Source organism: Hippocampus bargibanti, linkage group LG11 (assembly GCF_051943395.1).
Source record: "Hippocampus bargibanti isolate YZ-2025 linkage group LG11, ASM5194339v1, whole genome shotgun sequence".
In the NCBI taxonomy this organism is placed as follows: domain Eukaryota; kingdom Metazoa; phylum Chordata; class Actinopteri; order Syngnathiformes; family Syngnathidae; genus Hippocampus; species Hippocampus bargibanti.
Genome location: NC_142744.1, coordinates 13,415,742 through 13,436,526, shown reverse-complemented (window position 1 = coordinate 13,436,526; position 20,785 = coordinate 13,415,742). Strand labels below are relative to the sequence as shown.

Genomic DNA, 20,785 nt, shown 5'->3' with positions numbered 1-20,785 from the left:
TCAGACAGCGATAAATAATACTCTTCTAAATATTTATTTTTAGTTTACTATACAGTATGAACATGATGTAAAATGGTTTACAGTAGCGGAGCAACAGTTCTTTTTATTTTTTTGGGGAGGTGGGTAATAGTTTCCCACATGGATAACCTTTTTTTTATAATGTAATGTTTTTGTTTAATTGGTGACAATTTCTTTGAGGGCTGAGGCCAGGTCTGGGAACTTGTACTGGAACCCAGTCTCCAAAGTCCTTTTGGGCACTACCTTCTGGCCCTGAGCCAGTACTACGGCTCTGTCCGAGCCCAACACAGTGTTGAGCACGAAGGCGGGCACGGGTAAGATAGTGGGGCGATTCAGCACCCTACCCAGCTCCTTGGTGAACTCATAGTTAGTGTTGAGGGCGGGAGACACCCCGTTGAGGACTTGGCGAGAGGAAGGCAGTACACTAGACGTGGGATCGGAAGAAGGCACATCAGAGCGCGAGGTGGGCTCCAAAGATTGGGCGATGATGCCAGCCAGATCTGTGACATGGATCCACGGGAAGGGCTGCCTGCCAGAGCCCAAAGTGCCCCCCAGGCCCAGCCAGAAGGGAAGTAGCATCTGCTTCATGGCACCACCGTCACGGCCTAATACTGCCCCTAGGGGAAGGGAGGGCCAAACAACAGGTTATGTCTAAAAATGCCTATGAAAATGCTCATCAGAATTTATGATATATAAAAAAAGATTGTTGTAAATGTCTCGTTAAAACTACATGAGTAAAAGCACAATATTACAACAATTGCAGTGAATTAAATGCTGTCTTGACTAAAAATGTAAACGTGTTTTTTTAGGATGCATTATCAGTACAATAGCAAAATACTGGATTATAGCAACCCCTTGAAGGGAAAAGCTGAGAGGAAAAGAAAAAGTGCATTTAATTTCAAATTAGAAATTTAAATTGTTGCATATAAAAAAAATTACATCAAGTAATAAAAACTTTGGGAAATTACATATAAAGCCAAACAAAATAAACCAAACGACAATAGAAATTAATAGTTTACAATGAATATATTTTAAAACTGAGGCGTTGTACCGTATTTTCCGGTGTAAAAGGTGCACCGGAGTATAAGGCACACACCCAATGTATTTTCAAACCTTTTCCATATATAAGGCGTACCAGCCTATAAGGCGCACATCCGTTGAATGAAAAAACTTTTTGCAAATATAATGTATAAATATATAAATGTTTTCCAAATATAAGGCACAACGCATTATAAGGCGCTACAGAAGAGGCTCGGGTTACACACTATTTCTTCTACGGGGTAAATGGAGTCGATATTACTTCACATATAAGGGCATACCTGTGTATAAGGCGCAGGGCCATCTTTTGTAGAAAATCAAGGCTTTTGGGGGCGCTTTATCAACCAGGAAACTCATTTCAAGATCAATGCAATGTTTCCCCTTGCAGGTATATGTGTGAAATAAGAGCCACAAGTAAACATGTACTATCACGAAATCTAATTTTCTACATACCAGGTCTGACTACAACTTGCTTGGTGGTCTTTGCCATACTTTCTGGCAGCAGTGCAGCAGCTTCCCACTCTTTCACCAGCCGAGAGAGGAAATCGAATGGCGCCCACTGGCTGTCCTCAGTGTACTCGGCTGTCAGGCTGGGTTTGTAGCATGCTGCACTCATAGAACAAATGCGACTAGCATTTACAAACAAAACAGTGGCTGCTCTAGCTATCACTTAGGAACAAACTACAGTGAGACCTCAACTTGCGAACTTAATTGGTTCCCAGACAGAGTGTGTAAGGCGAAAAGTGTGTATCTAAAAAAATTCCCATAGGAAACCATTAAAATGGGAATAATCCGTTCCCGGGTTTCCATAAAATATACTTTTCAACTAAATAAGCCTTAAAACTACACACAACATACCTTATTCTATGTATAATAAATGTGCTATTGTATTGCAATGAAAGAAATACACTGCATTGTATCATAAAGTCACTTTATTTACATTTGTGATGGTCATTTATGGCTTGATGGAATGGCGTTGGAGGTCGAAGGTCAAAGGGAATTGCATGAGGACTGTAATTAAATAAATAAACTGCTGTAAAATAAAGTTGTATTTACCTTTTTGATGGTCGTTCATGGCTTATGGAAGGACAGTCACCTTCCATAAGGACTGTTGGTGCTGTTCGGTCGTGGGCTTTCGCCGAAGATCACTCCGCCAGCCGTGGTGGGCGTGTATTATGAAAATAGTGCTTATTATAAGGTTTAATTTTCATAAATTTGACGTTTGTAAGACGAAAAGTTTGTAAGTTAAGGTGTTTGTAAGTTGAGGTCTCACTGTATATGACAAAATACTAACCTGCACCCGACACCAGGACCCATGAATGGGGAGGATTCGGTGAAGCTGCGATAGCGTCAGCCAGAGCTTTTGTGGTGTCGATGCGACTGGAAAACATATCCTTCTTATAGCTTTCATTCCACCTGAAACAAAAAGAATTGCCAATATTGGATAATGTTGGATTTTATATTTTGTGCATTATTTCCTGATGTTCGATGTAATTTATAGTGTGCAAGGTTTTGGCTAATGCGAATAATCAAAAATAGAAACATTTGCATTAATACTAACACAAATATTCCATGCTCATGTTCCATTGTCTTTTTGTCTATGTTGAATATTTCTTGTTCTGCCCTTTCCCACCCCTAGTTTGTGGATATTTGTAGTTTTGTTTATTTCTATCATGTGAATTTGTGGTTATCATGAATACCTGTCATATAATTAATCATGATACTTATTGCCTGAGTGAATTTGGGATCAAGTGCGTCAGGGACAATAGATGGTTGCATTTTTGAAGTGTAATGGTGATGCCTACCATCGCAGTGGGTTCATCAGGTTCTCCCCTGCCAAATTGACAGTGCTCTCACATGGTGGGAGGCCGGATGACTCCAACTCACCCTAGCAAAAGCAAGAACAGGATCGTAATGCATTTAAATGCAGAAGAAATGTGATGGATTGCACCGAGATCATCTACCCATGTTATCCTCCCGGGGCCGGGATGGCGGGAGATCACAATAACCTCATGGTTTTTTTCCCGGAGTAGCCGAGTCAACTCACGCCCCACAAAGCCAGATCCTCCCCCTGCAAGGAAGTCAATAGTAAGGGTGTGGGTATTGTGTCGATGTTTTAAAAGTACAGTAAGCATTCGGACCAGAGTGGCGTGCGATGTTAGACTGTCCCTGGGTGGACCACATGACATCCATTAGATCAGGGGTTTCAAACTCGGGTCCTGGGTTGGCCGCAGTCCTGCATGTTTTCCAAGTCTCCCTATTGCAACTTGCAATACACTTGATTCAAATGAGAAAGTTCAACGTCAGGCTTCCGCAGAGCTTGCTGGTGATCTAATCTTTTGAATCAGGTGTGTTGCAACAAGGGAGACTTGGGAAAACATCCAGCACAACGCCCAAGCACAACGCCCCCGCCCCAAGACTGGATTTTGATTCCTGCATTATTTGGAAAGATTATTTTAATGAACATTGTGAAGAAAGCTGCCATTTCAGACTGGCATTGTAGTCAATAAGCTAGCGATTGTCATACAACATACACGTGCTTAAAAAACAAACAATTGCGCCGAATTCAACTTTGACAAAAGAGGGAGACACTTTACCATAACAAACTTTAGTTCTATTTAAACCATCTGTATGGTTTTATAAACAATATGTGCATAACAAACAAACCAGCTCAAAGTACTATGAGAATGCTAACAGCTACCAAGAATCATTTTGTCATATTGACCTTGCCGACGTGGTATTACAACGTTGGGAAAGCTTACATACCAATGACGACTCTCATAATAAATCAAATACGGTCGTCCAGTATCACAATTTAATGACCAAACGTGGCGACAGACGTAACTAATACCCAATCGGACAACTCAGCTGATTTTTAGCCCTTTTGGACCAACAGGAATGCCGTACTCAAGGTAGTGACGTTATTTGTAGTGCAATGACAGCGAAAGTTATGTAAATGCACCCATTCTTGCCTGTTTTGTATCTATTGTAACTCATGTTGAAATGTTAATAAACCTAATACACTACATGAATTGACTTGTTTAATACCACCTGTATTCTGAGTTTTGAAACATAATATTGTGGATTCCATAAAACGTGATTCACCAATCTTTAATTGGTGAATAAAGTTTAATCGGTAAACTTTTATACCGGTTTGTTGTGCGCATGCGCAGTTACGGTCAATCTCCTAAATTTGTGCATTCACTCTTACCAATTAAGTCAAACGCAACCATACCACGGCACCGCGCACCACAAAATCTTGCACACAAATACTGTACAGCTTTGAGCGACACCTGTGTGCGTTAACTGTGTTTTTTTTTCTTCAAAAGACAGGACGCGCGAAGTAAGCTTGTTTGGTTGTGTCTCGTAAAATCAGTGCTCTGTCACTGTCGTGCAAATATGTTTAGCGTAGTCAAATCGACAGAAAATTTTGTCTGCAAAACCGTGCATGTATAGAGGACTCCCTGAGCATATGGAAGTTTTGCTCAAACTGTTGAGTGGTGAATTCTAGCACAATTGTTTCCCAGCAGGTGGGTTGGTATGGTGAGCATGAAGATGTTGTGCGAACCGTGGGCTGGGCACCCCCAGGAGCATCCTCACGGCTCCACTGCTATTCGAGTGTGAATGGGTTCTTGTGTGTAACTGTCTTGTGGGACAAGGACCCCCCAGCTCACACCCGTGCAGAGGTGCTCGTCTGTGAAAAAGGTGGAGGACTTCAAGATTGTGCCGCGAGAGTGGCTGCCTTTTCAGCAGATCCTGTAGTTTTTTTTCTACTTTTTTCTTTCCTTTCCTCTTCCTTTCATAACTTTGCTGCTGTGTAATGTAAATTTCTCCACTGCGAGACGAATAAAGGTACATCCAACATCCAATAGAAAGGATGAAAAACTTTCAGATACAAATTTAAATCATGGTGTATTTTATCCATCCTTTTTCTGATCTGCTTATCCTCACAAGGGTTACCGGTATTTTCTGTCTGTAGGCCATAGGTAGGGGACACCCTGTACCGGTTGCCAGTCAATTGCAGAGCAGACATAGATGAACAATGATCCGCATTCACGCCACACCTCTGTTAATTTAGTGTTCCATAAACCTGCCAGGCATGTTTGGAATAAGGGAGGAAATCGGAGTACCCGGGAAAAATCCACACAGGATTGGGGAGAAAATGCAAATTCCACAAATGTAGGCCAGAGCCCAAAACCAAACCCTGCACCTCTGCACCCTGAGGCGGACACAATAACCAGTTGCTGAACATTCCACCCCATTTGCGAACATAAGCAGACCAAACCCAGAAATCTGGTGTGGTTGAGTGTTACCTGAGCATACGTGACGTCATTTTAAGTCGACGACAAGTAACAAAATGACCCCAACCCAATCGCATGAAAGCCACTGTATTTTGCTGCATATTTCGTATTCCAGAAACGCAATGTTTAACAGAACGCCGCATTAAGAAAGGTAGTGGTGTCTCCTCAAACACATGATTTTAAGGACATGTAGAATTTGACTTTCCCTTTAAGTGGAAGGACTGACGGTGAATTCGTGTTTTTTTTTAGCCTGGGGCCAACCTCCCACAAAGAGATTCGGATTCGTTTGATGTGCGCATGCGTGCCCAGTGCCCCCACCCCTTCCACTCCATACCCTTCGCCGACAGTTTCTTCTTATGGGTGAGCCAAATACAAATTTTACCGTCCTATACATAAAACTGAAACAAATAAAATATTGCAGAAGAAGTGGTTAGTGACCAATGACCTTCAACGAATCATGACACCCGAGGACGCTTTTAACGAAGTCACCAAACTTTCGTCCGTCACAAGTTTATAATACGTACGTGCCTGCGACTATTCCCGTTCTTATTTTTTATTTTTTGTCACGTAGAATCAGTGTTCCCACACTTTGTGGTACGAGTTTTGAAAGGCACTTAAAAATAAAATGTATTATTATTATGATTATTACCTGGTTCAAAACTACTTCGCTTGGTACAAAGTACAGGAGAGAGCGACCCAGGTCGCAAGGACTGTCCTCTGCTCTACTAAACATGGGAGGGCCATTTCATTTCAGCGTAATCGATTGCAACTTTGTCAACTTATCCGACTTGACAGGCCTCTTTATAGCATATCGTATAATGTAGTCACTAGCTTGTTTTTTTTATTATATTATTTTATTATATTATTATATAATATATTCCTTTTTTGTGAATATGTTTTTTAATTTACCTGTTTTACCTGTTCATTAAATTAACTAATCATATTCATTATTCGTGTGGTGAGTATACTTTTGCTTTATTGATTGTTGCTGTGCCACTGACCATTTTGTGTGTGGGATCCTTTTACTGAGCGAGTTGCTTGTTCTGTAGCCACAAGGGGACATAAGTCTTCTTGTGCCGGTCCCAAGCCCGGATAAATACAGAGGGTTGTGTCAGGAAGGGCATCCGACATAAAAGCTTGGCCAAAACAAACATGCGAATCAAACCTCTGAAGATGGAAGACATTGATTCGCTGTGGCAACCCCTTGAAGGGAAAAGCCGAAAGGAAAAGAAGATATTCATTATTCATGTTATAATTATGAGTAAAAGTAATCTGTTTGCACAATAAACAACAAGAGGTAATAAAACTGTGCATTCTGTAAGTAATTTTAATTCAATCAGCGTCACTCCCCCCCCAAAAATCCATAATTTTACTGGTAAATAAGCAATCCGTGAAAGTGTAGAGTGAATTTGGAGCTTTATCAAGTCTATGTCCGTTATGAAAAGACTGCCGGATTTCAACAAGAACAGTCATGAAAGCACGCACACAAAATTCATTACCTTACAGAGTGAAATCAAGTCAAAAGAAATAAAAAAAAACATAAATAAAAACAAAAAGCAAACCACAGGCGAGTCCAAAAATATGTGAGGGGCCACAGTCGTGATTGATTCCTCCTTTCCTGTTTCCCTTTAAGGTGGGCATGTCGCCTCAAGTGCGCCTCAGTCTTCTCCCAAGAGCTCGCTGCCTTTTCGATGAGCCCATTCACGTCAAGGTGGCCGGTCTGGGGTCCAGACAGGTGGTCACTTTGAGGGCCAAGGCAACTGACGAGCGAGGGGTGGTCTTCCGGTCAGCGGCTGTCTACAGAGCAGATGGTGACGGGCAGCTGGACCTCTGCCGGGATGCCGCCCTGTGTGGCACCTACGAGGGTGTGGAGCCGATGGGTTTACTGTGGTCCATGCGGGCCTTTGTACCACATACATACTTCCATTGGAATAAGGCGCTGAGTCCCCACCTGGTCAGGTTCTCGGTGCACGATGGTATGGACGTGGAGGAGAAGGAACACGGAGGTGCCCTAGCGGAGGCCACCAATGAGAGGGTCCTGCTGTGGGAAGGCATCACGAGGGAGGTTGTCAACTTCGGGAAGTGTAACGGAGTACTGTTCACACCACCAGGTTTGAACCAGGTGTCATTTAAAACCGTCAATGCTGAGATACCTGCTTTGGGACTCGAATCCTCACTTTAATCACTAACCAATGCTTGAAGTCCTAACCCAGCTCTCGTCATGTATACCTAATTTACAAACTCTAACCCTTGTGGAAAAGCTTTACTTTGTCTTGAAACACACAACAACACATTTGAAACCTTTCCCCTGATTTGAAACCTCACGCCCTTGAAAGTCCTAATTTGAAAGCCAAATTACAAACCCTCACCTGTACTAGAAACCTTTATTTAAAATCCTAATCTGAAACACCAGTCCGATTTCACAGCCTTAACCTCGAACTCCGACCTCAGTTTCAATGCGTAACTATAGCTTCAAACCCTAATTTAAAACCTTAACCAAGTCTTAGAAACCATAATCCTAACTGCAAACACTTCCCAATGTTTGAAACTGTATTTTGAAGTTCTAAACCAAGGCTGTCGAACGCAGGCCACATTGTAGTTACAGTTGCCTCTCGGGAGACGTGATGAATTTGGAGAAGTCATTTGAATGTTTCATTACATATAAAGCGCACAACCAATTAATGAATAACTACTTTTCAAATTTAAAGTAAAAAATGATGACTGTTACCAAGGTTTACATACTATTTGGGGCGGCCCGGCAGTCGAGAGGTTAGCACACCGGCTTCACAGTGCAGAGGTCGCCAGTTCGCGTCCCGGTCCGGCCTGCCTGTGTGGAGTTTGCATGTTCTCCCCGGACCTGCATGGGTTTTCTCCGGGTCCTCCGGTTTCCTCCCACACTCCAAAAACATGCATGGCAGGCAGATTGACCACTCCAAATTGTCCCTAGGTGTGAATGTGAGAGTGACTGTTGTATGTCTTTGTGTGCCCTGCGATTGGCTGGCAACCAATTCAGGATGTCCCCCGCCTCGTGCCCAAAGACAGCTGAGATAGGCTCCATCAACCCCCGCGACCCTAATGAGGAATAAGCGGTACGGAAAATGAGATGAGAGACATACAATTTGAGATTTTGGTTCAGACTTTCGCAAGCATCCTGGAATTTCACAAGTTTGATTTGCTTACGCGGGCTGAATAAAATGATGAGGTCGGCCAGATTTGGCTCCCGGGCCTTTACTTTGATACCTGTTCCTTAAACCATACTTTATCTCAAATTTGAATTCTTAATTCAAAATAATCTTACCTTATTTTGAAACCTTAGTGCCAATTCCAAACTCTACATTTGGCTTCAAACCCTAAATTGAAACTGTACTTGGAAACTTTGACAACTCAGATCCAGGCTCAGGCTTCAAACACAAAATTTGCCTTGGAACCCTCATTTGAAAAATCAAGTTGAGACACTACTAACCCATACCTAAAACACTCATTTGAAACCTTACTTTAACTTGAGATGATGATAAATTCTTCAGATAACTATGAAAACCTAACCCAGTCACCCATCCGTCAATTTTCTGATACTCTTATCCTTACAAAGGTCGCTGGGGATGCCGGAACCCATCCCATCTGATTTAGGGCTGTGGGCAGGGGACACACTGAACTGATTGGCGGCCAATAGCAGCTAACACAGTCATGAAACCATTATTTGTAACCTTCACCTTACTCTGATTCATTATCCAACTCTTGATTGCCTAACATCAGTGCTGACTGTACTTTGTTTCGTTGCAACCACGCTATAGGTGAGGGTCCGTTCCCGGGTGTGCTGGATTTGTCCTCCTTTACTTCGGAGAAACGAGCTAGCCTTTTGGCCAACAAAGGATTTGTGGTTCTGAACATGCCCGTCATGTACGACAAGCCCGCCAACATCAACTATCTGGAGCTCGACCACTACCAGAAAGCTCTGGCTTTCTTGCAGCAGCATCCAAAGGTGACAAATGCAGAGCAAATGGAAGAGATTTCTGTCTTGTTCCAATCTCAGTTTGAAATCCTAACCCAGTTTTAAATCCCTAATTGTTGTTTAAAACCCACACACAAGATTACCATAATATAAAACTAGGGATTTGGGCAAAAGTAATGGTATATAGTAATGATCTACTGTACATCCCCACTCACTCTCACAAAAAAAAAATCCACTATTTTTAATTAATTCATAGTCCAATTCATCGAATATCAGAATTTTTTTCACAGTATTTTGCCAAATAGCAGAATCTGTACGGGTTTAAAAAAATAATTGTCAGGGATGAATATGAGTACAGACTCTTCAGTTGTACATGTACATATCTTTATAGAGCATATATTTTATTAAATGTTTATTTTTCAGTACAAGCCATTACAGGTTACTAGCCTTAAACATACTGACTGTATATACCGGTAATATCCGACTTTGGACCGGCTCGACTTACGACCACCCATATTTACGACCACGACTGCCAGACCCTATTTTTTAATTTAATTTTAATTCTACGCAACCGGTCGAACACCGGCGACCCAGACCCACGCCCTCCCGCCCCCGTGGCGTCCGAATCACGTGGTTTGCAAGTCATTTAGCACCAAGTCGCTATTCAACATTTTGAATGGATTTCGACTTAAGACTGTTTTGACTTACGACCGCTTGGTCGGAACGGCACCCGGTCGTAAGTCGGATGTCACCTGTTCTGTAAGCCTTAAAGGACAACCAACATCACTTTTTTGTTTCTTAACTGACATCAGAAAAACGTTTTATAGCATCTAAAATACCCAAAACATGCAGTATGATAGTTTTATTCAAATGCAAAACACCAATAAAAATGACTTAAAGTGTTCAAAATCTGCAAAAAATTGAGCTGCGAATTGGGCATTTTCAGAAAGTCCCGCCCCCAGTTTGTGACGTCACGCCAAGACGTCTTGCATTGCTTGAGAATCAAAACAATGGCTTCAGATTCGGAGAATATGCTTTCTTGTTACACCTCCAGTTATGAATATGATTCGAATAGTTCTGAAGAGGAAAGCATACATGTTTGCAAACGATTAAAGAATTTATTCCATGCCATTTTGAGGCAACATTGGGGAGAAACGATCACCAGAAAAGAGGAAGAAAATGGCGACCTCCTGTGGCCACCTCCGTTTCCACAGACTGATACATTCCTTATATGGAGCTTGGACACCCTCTTCTGGCGGCTTTTGGCTGCAACACAAGGTTTTCAGACCAAACAATACAGCAAAATACATTGACGTGATGGAAGGACTGCTACAATGTGTCTTTTTTTCGGTCAGGGGGCGTTCCTTTAGTGACGTCACGTACGGACTCGTCACCAACTCAAAAACAAGACTTCCTGAATATTCAGCGCGAGTCTTAAAACGTAAAATATAGCTATATGCGCTGGAATCTTTTTAAAATACGCTCAGTAGAAGTCATTTGAAGCCATTTTACAAATTATGGACACAACTTGTCCGGAGACATCGGTGGTCCTTTAAACATACTTATATAAGACTTCAACATACATTCCATATAAAATATTGCATGAAAGCAACTTACGAACAAATTCACCTGACGAACGACCGTTCGGAACGTATCTTGTTCATAAGTTGGGGAGCGTCTGTAATAACATTGGTAGTTGTTGTTTGCACTTCTTAGGTGGGCAGTGACGGCTTGGGTGTGATCGGGCGTTCCAAAGCGGGCGACATCGCCTTATCCGTGGCAACCTTCCTGCCGGGTGTTCGTGCGGTGGTCTGGATCAACGCTTGCAGTGGTAACATAGGAGCGCCTCTGCACTACCAGGGTCGACAGGTTCTCTCCCCGTTGATCTTGGACTTGACCAAGATCATACCCACTGCGGACGGTGCCAACATCGTCAAGTTTGGGATTAGCGACCCCAACAGTGAAGAGAACAGGACCAGCCGGGTGCCTATAGAGAAAGCCACTGCCGACTTCCTCTTCCTGGCTTCTGAGGACGACCTCAACTGTGACTCTCGGGCCTACATGGAAAGCATGGCGGCGCAACTCCGGTGGGTAGATCATGTGACACTGGGGGGAACTTCCCTTGTCAAAATGAAAGTAGCAGGGATGCACCTGGGCCACGCCCTTGCACCATTGACACATTTTGACATCCACTGACGCACCTTTGTAATTCCACTGCTCCAGCACCGGCGCATGTCTATTACGTTTGCCACATATTGCGACATGATTTGCGCCACATATGATGCACTTCCGTTAAAATCGCTAAAGAAACAAATTTAGTTTAAAGAGTTTGATGTTTCTCTTTATTTGTAAGTAGGTTCGTTGTCAGATCTCCCAGGCAGGTGACGCGCAGGGCTTGATCGCGGCGTGGAGTTGAGCAAGTCGTGCCGTGATGTCCGTCCGACGCCCGGCGTGAGCCAGGCGTGAGTCTGAGATGAGTCTGCCCCGTGGTTCGCCCAATCTCTCTGTCCCGCGATAGCTCTTCAAAATCATACACGCGTGTGACGCAACAGGGCTCCCCTCCTGGATCCGAAGTCAGTGAAAGCGATGAAGGAAAAAGAAATAAAAACAAAAGTCATTCTGCGACATGGTGAGGCCAGGCAAGATGACGGTCACCGGGCGTGGCAGGCGTCGGTTGGGAGGTTGCCGAGGTTTCGTGGTGCCTGAAGTCGTTGTACGGGAGCACGGCAAAGAGTGCCCTACGACTGCCAGTTTGAGTCGATCGATGGAAACTTCCCTCGCGGCCGTCGAGTCGATGCCGGAAGGTCTTCTCACCGTGAGTTGTCGGACAATCGATGAGGGATTGTGAGGACGAAGGTGCGTGGGGTTGGCCATGCTGCCGGGCCCGGACAGGCCGGTCATCGGCGACGGTGGCGATGATCGCGCTGCCATGGCGCTCTGCAGGACGCTGAGGAAGCACGCTGACGTCGGCGGCCGTGTCGGCCATGAAGCGTCTTCCCGAAGTCCGATCGTGGACATAAGCGCTGTCCGACGATGTCCGATCGTGGACATAAGCGATGTCCGACGATGTGCGATCGTGGACATATACGATGCAGCTAGTTGCAGAGTCGCCAGGCGAATTGGACGATGTTGGCCATCAGGGTGCGGCAGGTTTCACGGTGGGGTCGGGGCGCCCACGGGTGGTGGCGGCCCATCGGGAGCTCGGCTCGAGGGGTCTTGCTGTGAAGATGCCGGATTCACGGGCGGCTGGGAAATCTGGGTGTTTCCATTTGGAGAGTTGATTGGGCTGAGGAGGAGGGAAAAAATGCTCCTGACTGGCTCGCCAATAAAGAGTTTGATGTTTCTCTTTATTTGTAAGTAGGTTCGTTGTCAGATCTCCCAGGCAGGTGACGCGCAGAGCTTGATCGTGGCGTGGAGTTGAGCAAGTCGTGCCGTGATGTCCGTCCGACGCCCGGCGTGAGCCAGGCGTGAGTCTGAGATGATTCTGCCCCGTGGTTCGCCCAATCTCTCTGTCCCGCGACAGCTCTTCAAAATCATACACGCGTGTGACGCAACAAGTTCAACACAATTGAAAACTGTTCGTTTTCCGTCAGAGGTTTTAACTTTCGTCGTCTGCCATCTTGCCATACCGATATCTAGCCGTAATCACCTTGCATTTGTTTCGATGCATTCCAAAGTCTTGGTAGAGGATATCTCAGGCTTTTCCGTGATCCGCCGGAGACTGCTGAAAGAGATAATCGAATATTCATTTACCCATGGTGCATTGCAGTATTCACATTGAACATGGTGAATGGTTGCAATATGGAGCGTTAGAACAGGAGTAAAACTCTAAAAGACATTTAAAACAGGCAGGAAGCAAACATTCGTATTTAGTGGATAATAGAAATGATTTCAGAGCTGTTGCACCATATTGGAAATCTTCAAACAAATGCACTTGTTTAAATACTAAATATTTAAGTAAGAAATATTGTGCTAAGTCTGTTGTCTGTCTTTTCTATAATATCGTAAAATGTCAAAGTCAACGTCAAAGTCAGCTTTATTGTCAAATATGCTAATATGCATGACATACAGCACAGACGAAAGTACTGTCCTCTCGGACCCAGCATGCAAGGCACTTATAATGACTTTAACAAACATAATAAACATGAAAACACTAATTTGCCGGGAGAGGGGAGTCGCTGCGTGTTCACGCGCCGCCATCTTGGGGCGAAAAACAAAAACAACAAAAATAACAAATATCAAAATAGCACAGGATTTTAATTAGCTTCATCTTCAGGAATTATGACTTCACACCAACGATGTGTTTGGATGTATATTTTGTCAATGTGTTACTTTTACATTCTATGTACTGCTTTTATTTAGATTACATTAACCTTGATTCGTCTCGCAGTGGCTAAATTTGCAAATCACAGCAGCAAAGTTTATTGCCGTATTCTGTTTATTTCAAGTTTCATTGCTGGTCATGTAATATCACGTATCTTCATCATATTATCACGCAGGCCTATTCATATTGCCCTCTGGAAGGTAATCGGCGGGCTTGGTGGCGTTGTTAGCTGAGTGGTGTGATTGACTGACACCCACTAAAAACAAAAACAACAATTATTTTGGTCTGTCTCTGTCTGCGCCCGTGGTTTACATAATTAATCACATCACCGTTTAATAAAATACTGTTAATCCTTTTATTTGACGAAGAGAAATTATTTTTTTGCAAGATTGCATCTCAAAGATACAACTGCATGCAAGATATTAATTCTTTTTATTTTACTTTTGAACTCATTCACTGTCAATCGTGCAAAAATGTGTCCACTCCAGTGTCAGGGTTTTTGTCATTGTCACTCAAATTCCAGGACCCACAGAATATTGAGTTTTAGGGCTACATTAACATTCAAGGCAGTGTTAAAAACCTTAGACTCTCTTCTTTCATCAGAAAAAGAGTTAATTTCTAAGTTATTTGGGTCTGGGGTTATCTGAGCTTGAAATGGGGACAGCTGTAAAAAAAAAAAAAAAGGCAAATGCTGCGCCCCCGTGGGGGGGAAAAGCATTGCCAGAGGTCAAACCAGCGCTTTTAACTGCCTGCACCACCCGCAAGAAGAACCATAACCCGAACAAATTTGGGAATGGCGCTTCACGTCATATTTTCAATTCACGAATAAATTTGGGGATGTTATTGAATGAGTCAAGTGAAATCAAAATTAAATAGAGCTATTCTTGCAAAAAGATGACTTCACGGTGCAATTGTCATGAAATTTAAACATTATCCTCATGACTATGTCATGAGGAGACGATTAATCGCAAACAAAATACATTGTTGCAAAGTATTAAGGATTGATAATCAGAATGTGTAACAGAACAACACTTTTAAATGTACCTACCACAAATGCTCCCTTGCGTAATTTATGCTAAATATCCCTTGCTGATCATTTTGCACCAGTTGTCGTTTGTCCATACACTGTTAGGCATTTTGCACAATGCAATGTTTGCGTTGCGTCGTCTGCTACAAGCCACGTGAACTCCTCTTTCCACGATGCTTTTAAGGTACATTTACATTTTGTAGAGTCATAAATTTTGTTAGCTTCTTTTGAATCTTTCTTCTGGGGCTGGGGTTTTGGATTCTATTGGATGTACCTTTATTCGTCTCGCAGTGGAGAAATTTACATTTCACAGCAGCAAAGTTATGAAAGGAAGAGGAAAGGAAAGAAAGAAGTAGAAAACAAAATACAGGAGCTGCTGGAAAGACAGACACTCTTGCGTCGCCATCTTGATTTGGCTTGATTCCTAACCACTTATCCATTTTTCTCGTGTTCTCTGTGCGTCTACTTTGGAAAATCATATGCAAATGCATCTGGAAGCACGAAGTTATTCAATGCAGGTTTCTGATTAGCTGCAGAGTATGAAAATTGCCAAACAAACCGAAATCTCGAAATTTCCAAACCGAATGATGATTTTGAAATCGGAATAAGGCAAATGTTTGATTTGAAAAAAAAAATCTATCCTTTTTTTCTTTCTTGAAAAAGTAGTCGGCCACCCGGGCGGAGACATTCCGTAAGTTGTATGCCCGACGTTATTTCAGACACTGCTTCAGTCTCTCAAGATTCTGATATAATGAAAAACAAATACAAAACCCTCAACTTCATTCTCATGAGATCCCAAATAATAATCATAGTATTCTGATAAAATTGAGATTTTTTGTCTTGACAAAAGGTTGCTCATTTTTCTTGTGGATATCCACAGGCGGTCTGGGAAAGAGAACGTGGAGATGGTGTGCTACCCGCGGGCTGGGCACCTTCTGGAGCCGCCCTATGGGCCCTACTGCCGCTCGAGTCTGCATGGGTTCCTGCGCAAAGTCGTCATGTGGGGAGGCGAGCCCCAAGCCCACGCCCGTGCCGAAGTGATGGCCTGGAAGAAATTGGAAGAGTTCTTCCGGAGCCGGCTCAGCTGTGGCCAGCCCAACACCAAAGCCAAATTATAATCAAAATGACACCAAAATCAGATGTAGTCATCCAAAGTACCACATTTGATTGTGATTCTTTTGTTTTTGTTTTTCCTCGCAATTTTTTGGAAGAGGATATCGTGACGTGCAATACCAATTACTTGATTCACTTCTTGGATTGTAATTTTATAAATACTATTTTAGAAACATTTTTTACAATTAAACAATAGTTATTGCAAATGATAGTCGAAATGAAATGCAATATGACCTTGCGGTTGACAAATGAATACAGTACTTGAAGATTTCAACCCACCGTCCCCTGTCCCCCTTTTTTACTTCCTTATAATAAGCTACATCATCAGGGACTTTTTTATAAGAATTATTTTTGGATACATTTTTTAATTCACGTTTTCCCCAGAATTATTGACAACAGATTTCTGTCGAAAGAAAACTAATACCAAAAAATATATAGAAATTTACTTTAAAGGACAACCGACGCCTTCGGAATAGTTGTGTCCATAATTTGTAAAATCGCATCAAATGACATCTACTGAGCGTATTTTACAAAGATTGCACCGCATATAGCTATATTTTACGTTTCAAGACTCGCGCTGAATATTCAGGAAGTCTTGTTTTCGAGTTGATGACGATGCCTGACGTGACGTCACGTCTGCAACGCCCCTGAACGAGAAAGCGACACACAATGCATTTTGGGTACTTTGTTTGGTCTGAAAATTTTGTGTTGATCCGTGTTGATGACGAAATTAGAAGTAAAACAGATAAATAACGCGATGGTGAATCGTTGTGTGTTGCACCAAGACTACTATTTGATACTAGTTGACATAAATTCCCAGCAGACAAATCAGCCCATTTCCAATAGAGCTTGGGCGCCATCTTGTGCATTTTCTGGACGCTACATTGCAGTCCTGACGGCTCGAATTGATACGGAAGGACTTCTTTAATCGATTGCAAACATTTATGCTTTCCTCTTCAGAACTATTTGAATCATATTCATAACTGGATGAGTAACAAGAAAGCATCTTCTCCGATTCTGAAGCCATTATTTTGATTCTCGAGCAAGGCGAGAGAATGGGCGGGACCTTCTGAAACTCACAATTTCCGGGGTCATTTTGAAGTAGTTTTGGGACACTTTAAGTCATTTTTATTGGTGTTTTGCATTTGACTAAAATATCAGCCTGCGTGTTTTGGGTATTTTAGATGCTATAAAACGTTTTTCTGATGTCAGTTAGGAAACAATAAAATGGTGTCGGTTGTCCTTTATTTTTTCTGCCAAACATTTCCCTCTCATGCCTTACACCCCACAAAAGAAAGAATTAATTTATTTTTAGGTGCTTGAGAGATTTTTCAAATTATGGTTGTTTTGGAGATCCTCAATAAATATGATTTCATTCTTATGCAAGAATAAAACCTCATTTACTTGGATTGAAAACATATAATGCTTGAAGAGTATGTTTGTTAACGTTATCTCAAACAAACGTGCCATTGCTGCCTTGTTCAATGGCACTCACGTAATCATGTAAATGTCAGTATGGTATTCTGGTTACCATGTCCTGTGTTGTTTGTGTTGAGCGCATGTTGAGTTCTGGAAATAATTAAGATAAATGCCCTCTCATGTCTTGTAACGACATTTAGCTGGCTAACCAAGTGAGTTGTATTCGTGTAGCTCACCTGCGAAACACACACTTGTTGACATGTGAGAAGAGGACAATTATGTACAAATGTACTGAAAATGAACCCACACTCATGTGTTGTGGACCTCTTGCTTATGTTTTGAGAAGCTATGTATGACAGTTGGAATGAGATAAACGAGAAAGAATGGCTTGGCTCTATATTTGTTGATTTGCTATTTTATTCTATGTATAGTATCTTCAATATTACTCCTGAAATGTGGAAAGACTGGCCATAATTTTGTACTGAACTGCTGCGTTCGCTAGCTAACAAGCTAGTGCGCTAACAAGCTAATTGCGGTGTCATTTAAAGGACGACCGACACCATTTTTTTTTTGGGGGGGGGTTCCTAACTGACATCAGAAAAACGTTTTATAGCATCTTAAATACCCAAAACATGCAGGCTGATATTTTTAGTCAAATGCTTTTTTTGTGCTTATATGTTAAATGTGTTAATGGTATAGACAGTGTAGGTTAGACATATATATATATATATATATATATATATATATATATATATATATATATATATATATATATATATATATATATATATATATATATACAGTAAAGTCTCGTTATATCGGTATCGGACATATCGATAGTCCCGGTTATATCAATATTTTTTCGGACTCCCTTGAATATCGATATAACGAGACTTTACTGTATATATATATATATATATATATATATATATATATATATATATATATATATATATATATATATATATATATATATTGTTTTGATGGAAAGCTGACGTGCACGTGTTCCGTATGATTGCTCACTCGGGAGAGCACACGACTTTTCACATTGTAAAGATGTCGTGGAAGAGAAATATCCTACACATGAGTGATCGTGGAACGGTGACATCTCTGGATGGAAGGATAAAGAATTTGTGGAATTGGACATGGTTAGAAAAACAAGTCAACAAATGCCCACTTTCAGATTTCACATTCAAACATAAAAATCGGGGGATGGAAAAGTGATCAACTATGGTGGCAAAGGTTGGCTGACACTCAAACAGCATTGAGGGAAGCAAACTTGCAGAGAAAAATAGATTGAGAAAGCAGAATTACAAACTACCCGGTGAGTCATTCAAATTCGAAAATATTCTTAAGGAAATTATGATAGCGCATGTTTATTACTGTCGACCTGTAGTATACCATGGTTTTAATTATGATTTATAATACTAAACTAACTAACTTTAATAAGATCTGTCGGGGGATGACCAAAGAGGTGAAAACCCTCTATAAACATAATAAATGGTGTTTGTATAATTATGTAGCAGATATTTAATATGCAATCTTGCATTCATAAATTAACGCCCCCCTTCACCCACGGTCGATCTGTTTCATTTCCCTCTATTTTAAATTCTCTTGGCCGGGATCCCTGATAAGGGCAGGTTGACAGGTATGTGATATACGCACATTGATAACAGAGACCATCAAAGTTTGAAATATTTCTCCAAGCATGCTAATGTAGTCAACAGGAGGATTTATTTTAATCCAACAACCAAAAAAAAAAAAAAAAAACGACGGGAAAAGAATTGGGAGCTGTGGAAAACACACATTGCCGTCCTGCTGATCACACTTTTGCTCAGGGTGGGACGCCAGGTAGACTCGGAAAGAAAAACAAGCACATGTGTTTTTTATTGTGTAGCAGGTCTGAAAGTACAAGTCACCCTAAAGATCCTTGAAAACATCTCATGCATTCCTCTCGCAAGCTATGTTAAGTATGCGCTGATCTGAGTTTCCATGGTGGTGCTTACCTGACTCTATACAATAAGTAATTGAAGTGTAAAGAATTGAACAAGGTTGTTGTTACCTTTTTGAACTTTGATAATTGGTTATTTTTCTGTAAATTTCTATTCTGGGAGGTGGCTCTTATCATAAGATAATAAGAGGAAGCGCTACATAAATTATGATATGTGGCCAATTATGCAATGAATTTTGATGAGTTTGTGGAATATTTCATGTCATTCTATGTTTGTCTGGGGTGGATCTGACTCAGAATGCTAGCCATGTACCTCAGCTGACATTTTCTGTGTTGGTGAAACATGAGTCTGACAGCGTTTCACAAAGAGGGAGGTTAAAAATCATAAGAGTAATAATAATGGCCTTTCGATGAAAAGGTTATATATATATATATATATATATATATATATAATATATATATATATAACGATATATCAAGGGATATATATATATATCGATATATACCGTAAAGTATCGTTATATCGACCCTGTTTGCATGAATTTTATCGATATAACCGGGACTATCGATATATCCGATATCGATATAACGAGACTTTACTTTTTCTTTTCCTTCTTTTTTTCTTCTTTTCCTTTCGGCTTTTCCCTTCAAGGGGTCGCCGCAGCAAATCAGTGTCCTCCATCTTTAGAGGTTTGATCCACATGTTTGTTTTGGCCAAGCTTTTACGTCAGATGCCCTTCCTGACACAACCCTCTGTATTTATCAGGGCTTGGGACCGGCACAACAAGACTTATGTCCCTTTGTGGCTACAGAACAAGCAACTCACTCAGTAAAAGGCTCCCAAACACAAACTGGTCATCGGCACCGCAACATTCAAAAAAGCAAAAACTATACTCACCATATCCCTACTGTCCAGACATGGCGGTGCCGGACTCTGCTATGATAGGTCCCTGCTCTCATGTTTGGGGAAGCCTACTCACTGCGGCTCCACTGAATGTTCCTATTGTCCTAACTAACGACTGGCCTGATTGCCCTATTTTCTCTGGTGCTTTACCAGAGCAAATAGGGCAATCGGGCCAGTCGTTAGTCAGGACAATCAGCCTGTCATAGCAGAGAGTATATATATATCAGTGACGTGCAGTCAGTGGAGGCAGGTGAGGCAGTGCCTCACCTGTCATCATGGAAAGCTGTCATGGAAATATCAAATGAAAAAATTAATTAAACAGTTATATGTATTTATTGATTTGTACTTTAAAGTTCTTGTCCATTTAACTTCACCGTTTTAGGATTTTTTTCAAAATCGCTGAATTTACCGTTCAAATACTAAGTAGAGACGAGCGGTGACGTCATCGATGACGTCAGTGCCTCTCCAGCCATGAACCTCACCGCACGTCACTGATATATATATATATATATATATATATATATATATATATATATATATATATATATATATATATATATATATATATATATATATATATATATGTGTGTGTGTGTGTATAGGGCCGAAACTACCTGTAAGACTTTAGTAGAAGCATCTTGGATAAGAAGTGAAACGTCCGACACCTTCAAAGAAGTCCATATGACGGCTGAAGAAACCTTTTCATCGATGGACCACTCCTGTACGACTGAGAGCTTACAC

General features: G+C 41.6%; 2 protein-coding genes across 3 annotated transcripts; one reads left to right on the top strand and one right to left on the bottom strand.

Moving 5' to 3' along the window:
• Window positions 1-18: 18 nt before the first annotated feature.
• Window positions 19-3,961, bottom strand: sdr39u1 (short chain dehydrogenase/reductase family 39U, member 1). Its single transcript, XM_089008697.1, has 6 exons — window positions 3,823-3,961; window positions 3,021-3,127; window positions 2,862-2,944; window positions 2,351-2,472; window positions 1,510-1,662; window positions 19-635 (listed from the first exon to the last, which is right to left on the bottom strand). The coding sequence occupies exons 1-6, from the start codon at window positions 3,836-3,838 to the stop codon at window positions 175-177; spliced, it is 942 nt and encodes a 313-aa protein (XP_088864823.1). The 5' UTR covers window positions 3,839-3,961; the 3' UTR covers window positions 19-174.
• Window positions 3,962-5,610: 1,649 nt separating this feature from the next.
• Window positions 5,611-17,586, top strand: LOC148891674 (acyl-coenzyme A thioesterase 2, mitochondrial-like). 2 transcript variants are annotated; one of them, XM_089008682.1, is made up of 5 exons: window positions 5,611-5,717; window positions 6,991-7,468; window positions 9,149-9,336; window positions 11,023-11,393; window positions 15,538-17,586. In XM_089008682.1, exons 1-5 carry the CDS (start codon window positions 5,655-5,657, stop codon window positions 15,773-15,775), a joined length of 1,338 nt encoding a protein of 445 aa, XP_088864808.1. In that variant the 5' UTR covers window positions 5,611-5,654; the 3' UTR covers window positions 15,776-17,586. The 2 variants fall into 2 exon arrangements, with proteins under 2 accessions (XP_088864808.1, XP_088864809.1); XM_089008683.1 differs by lacking the exon at window positions 5,611-5,717 and adding an exon at window positions 5,742-5,877.
• Window positions 17,587-20,785: the final 3,199 nt, after the last annotated feature.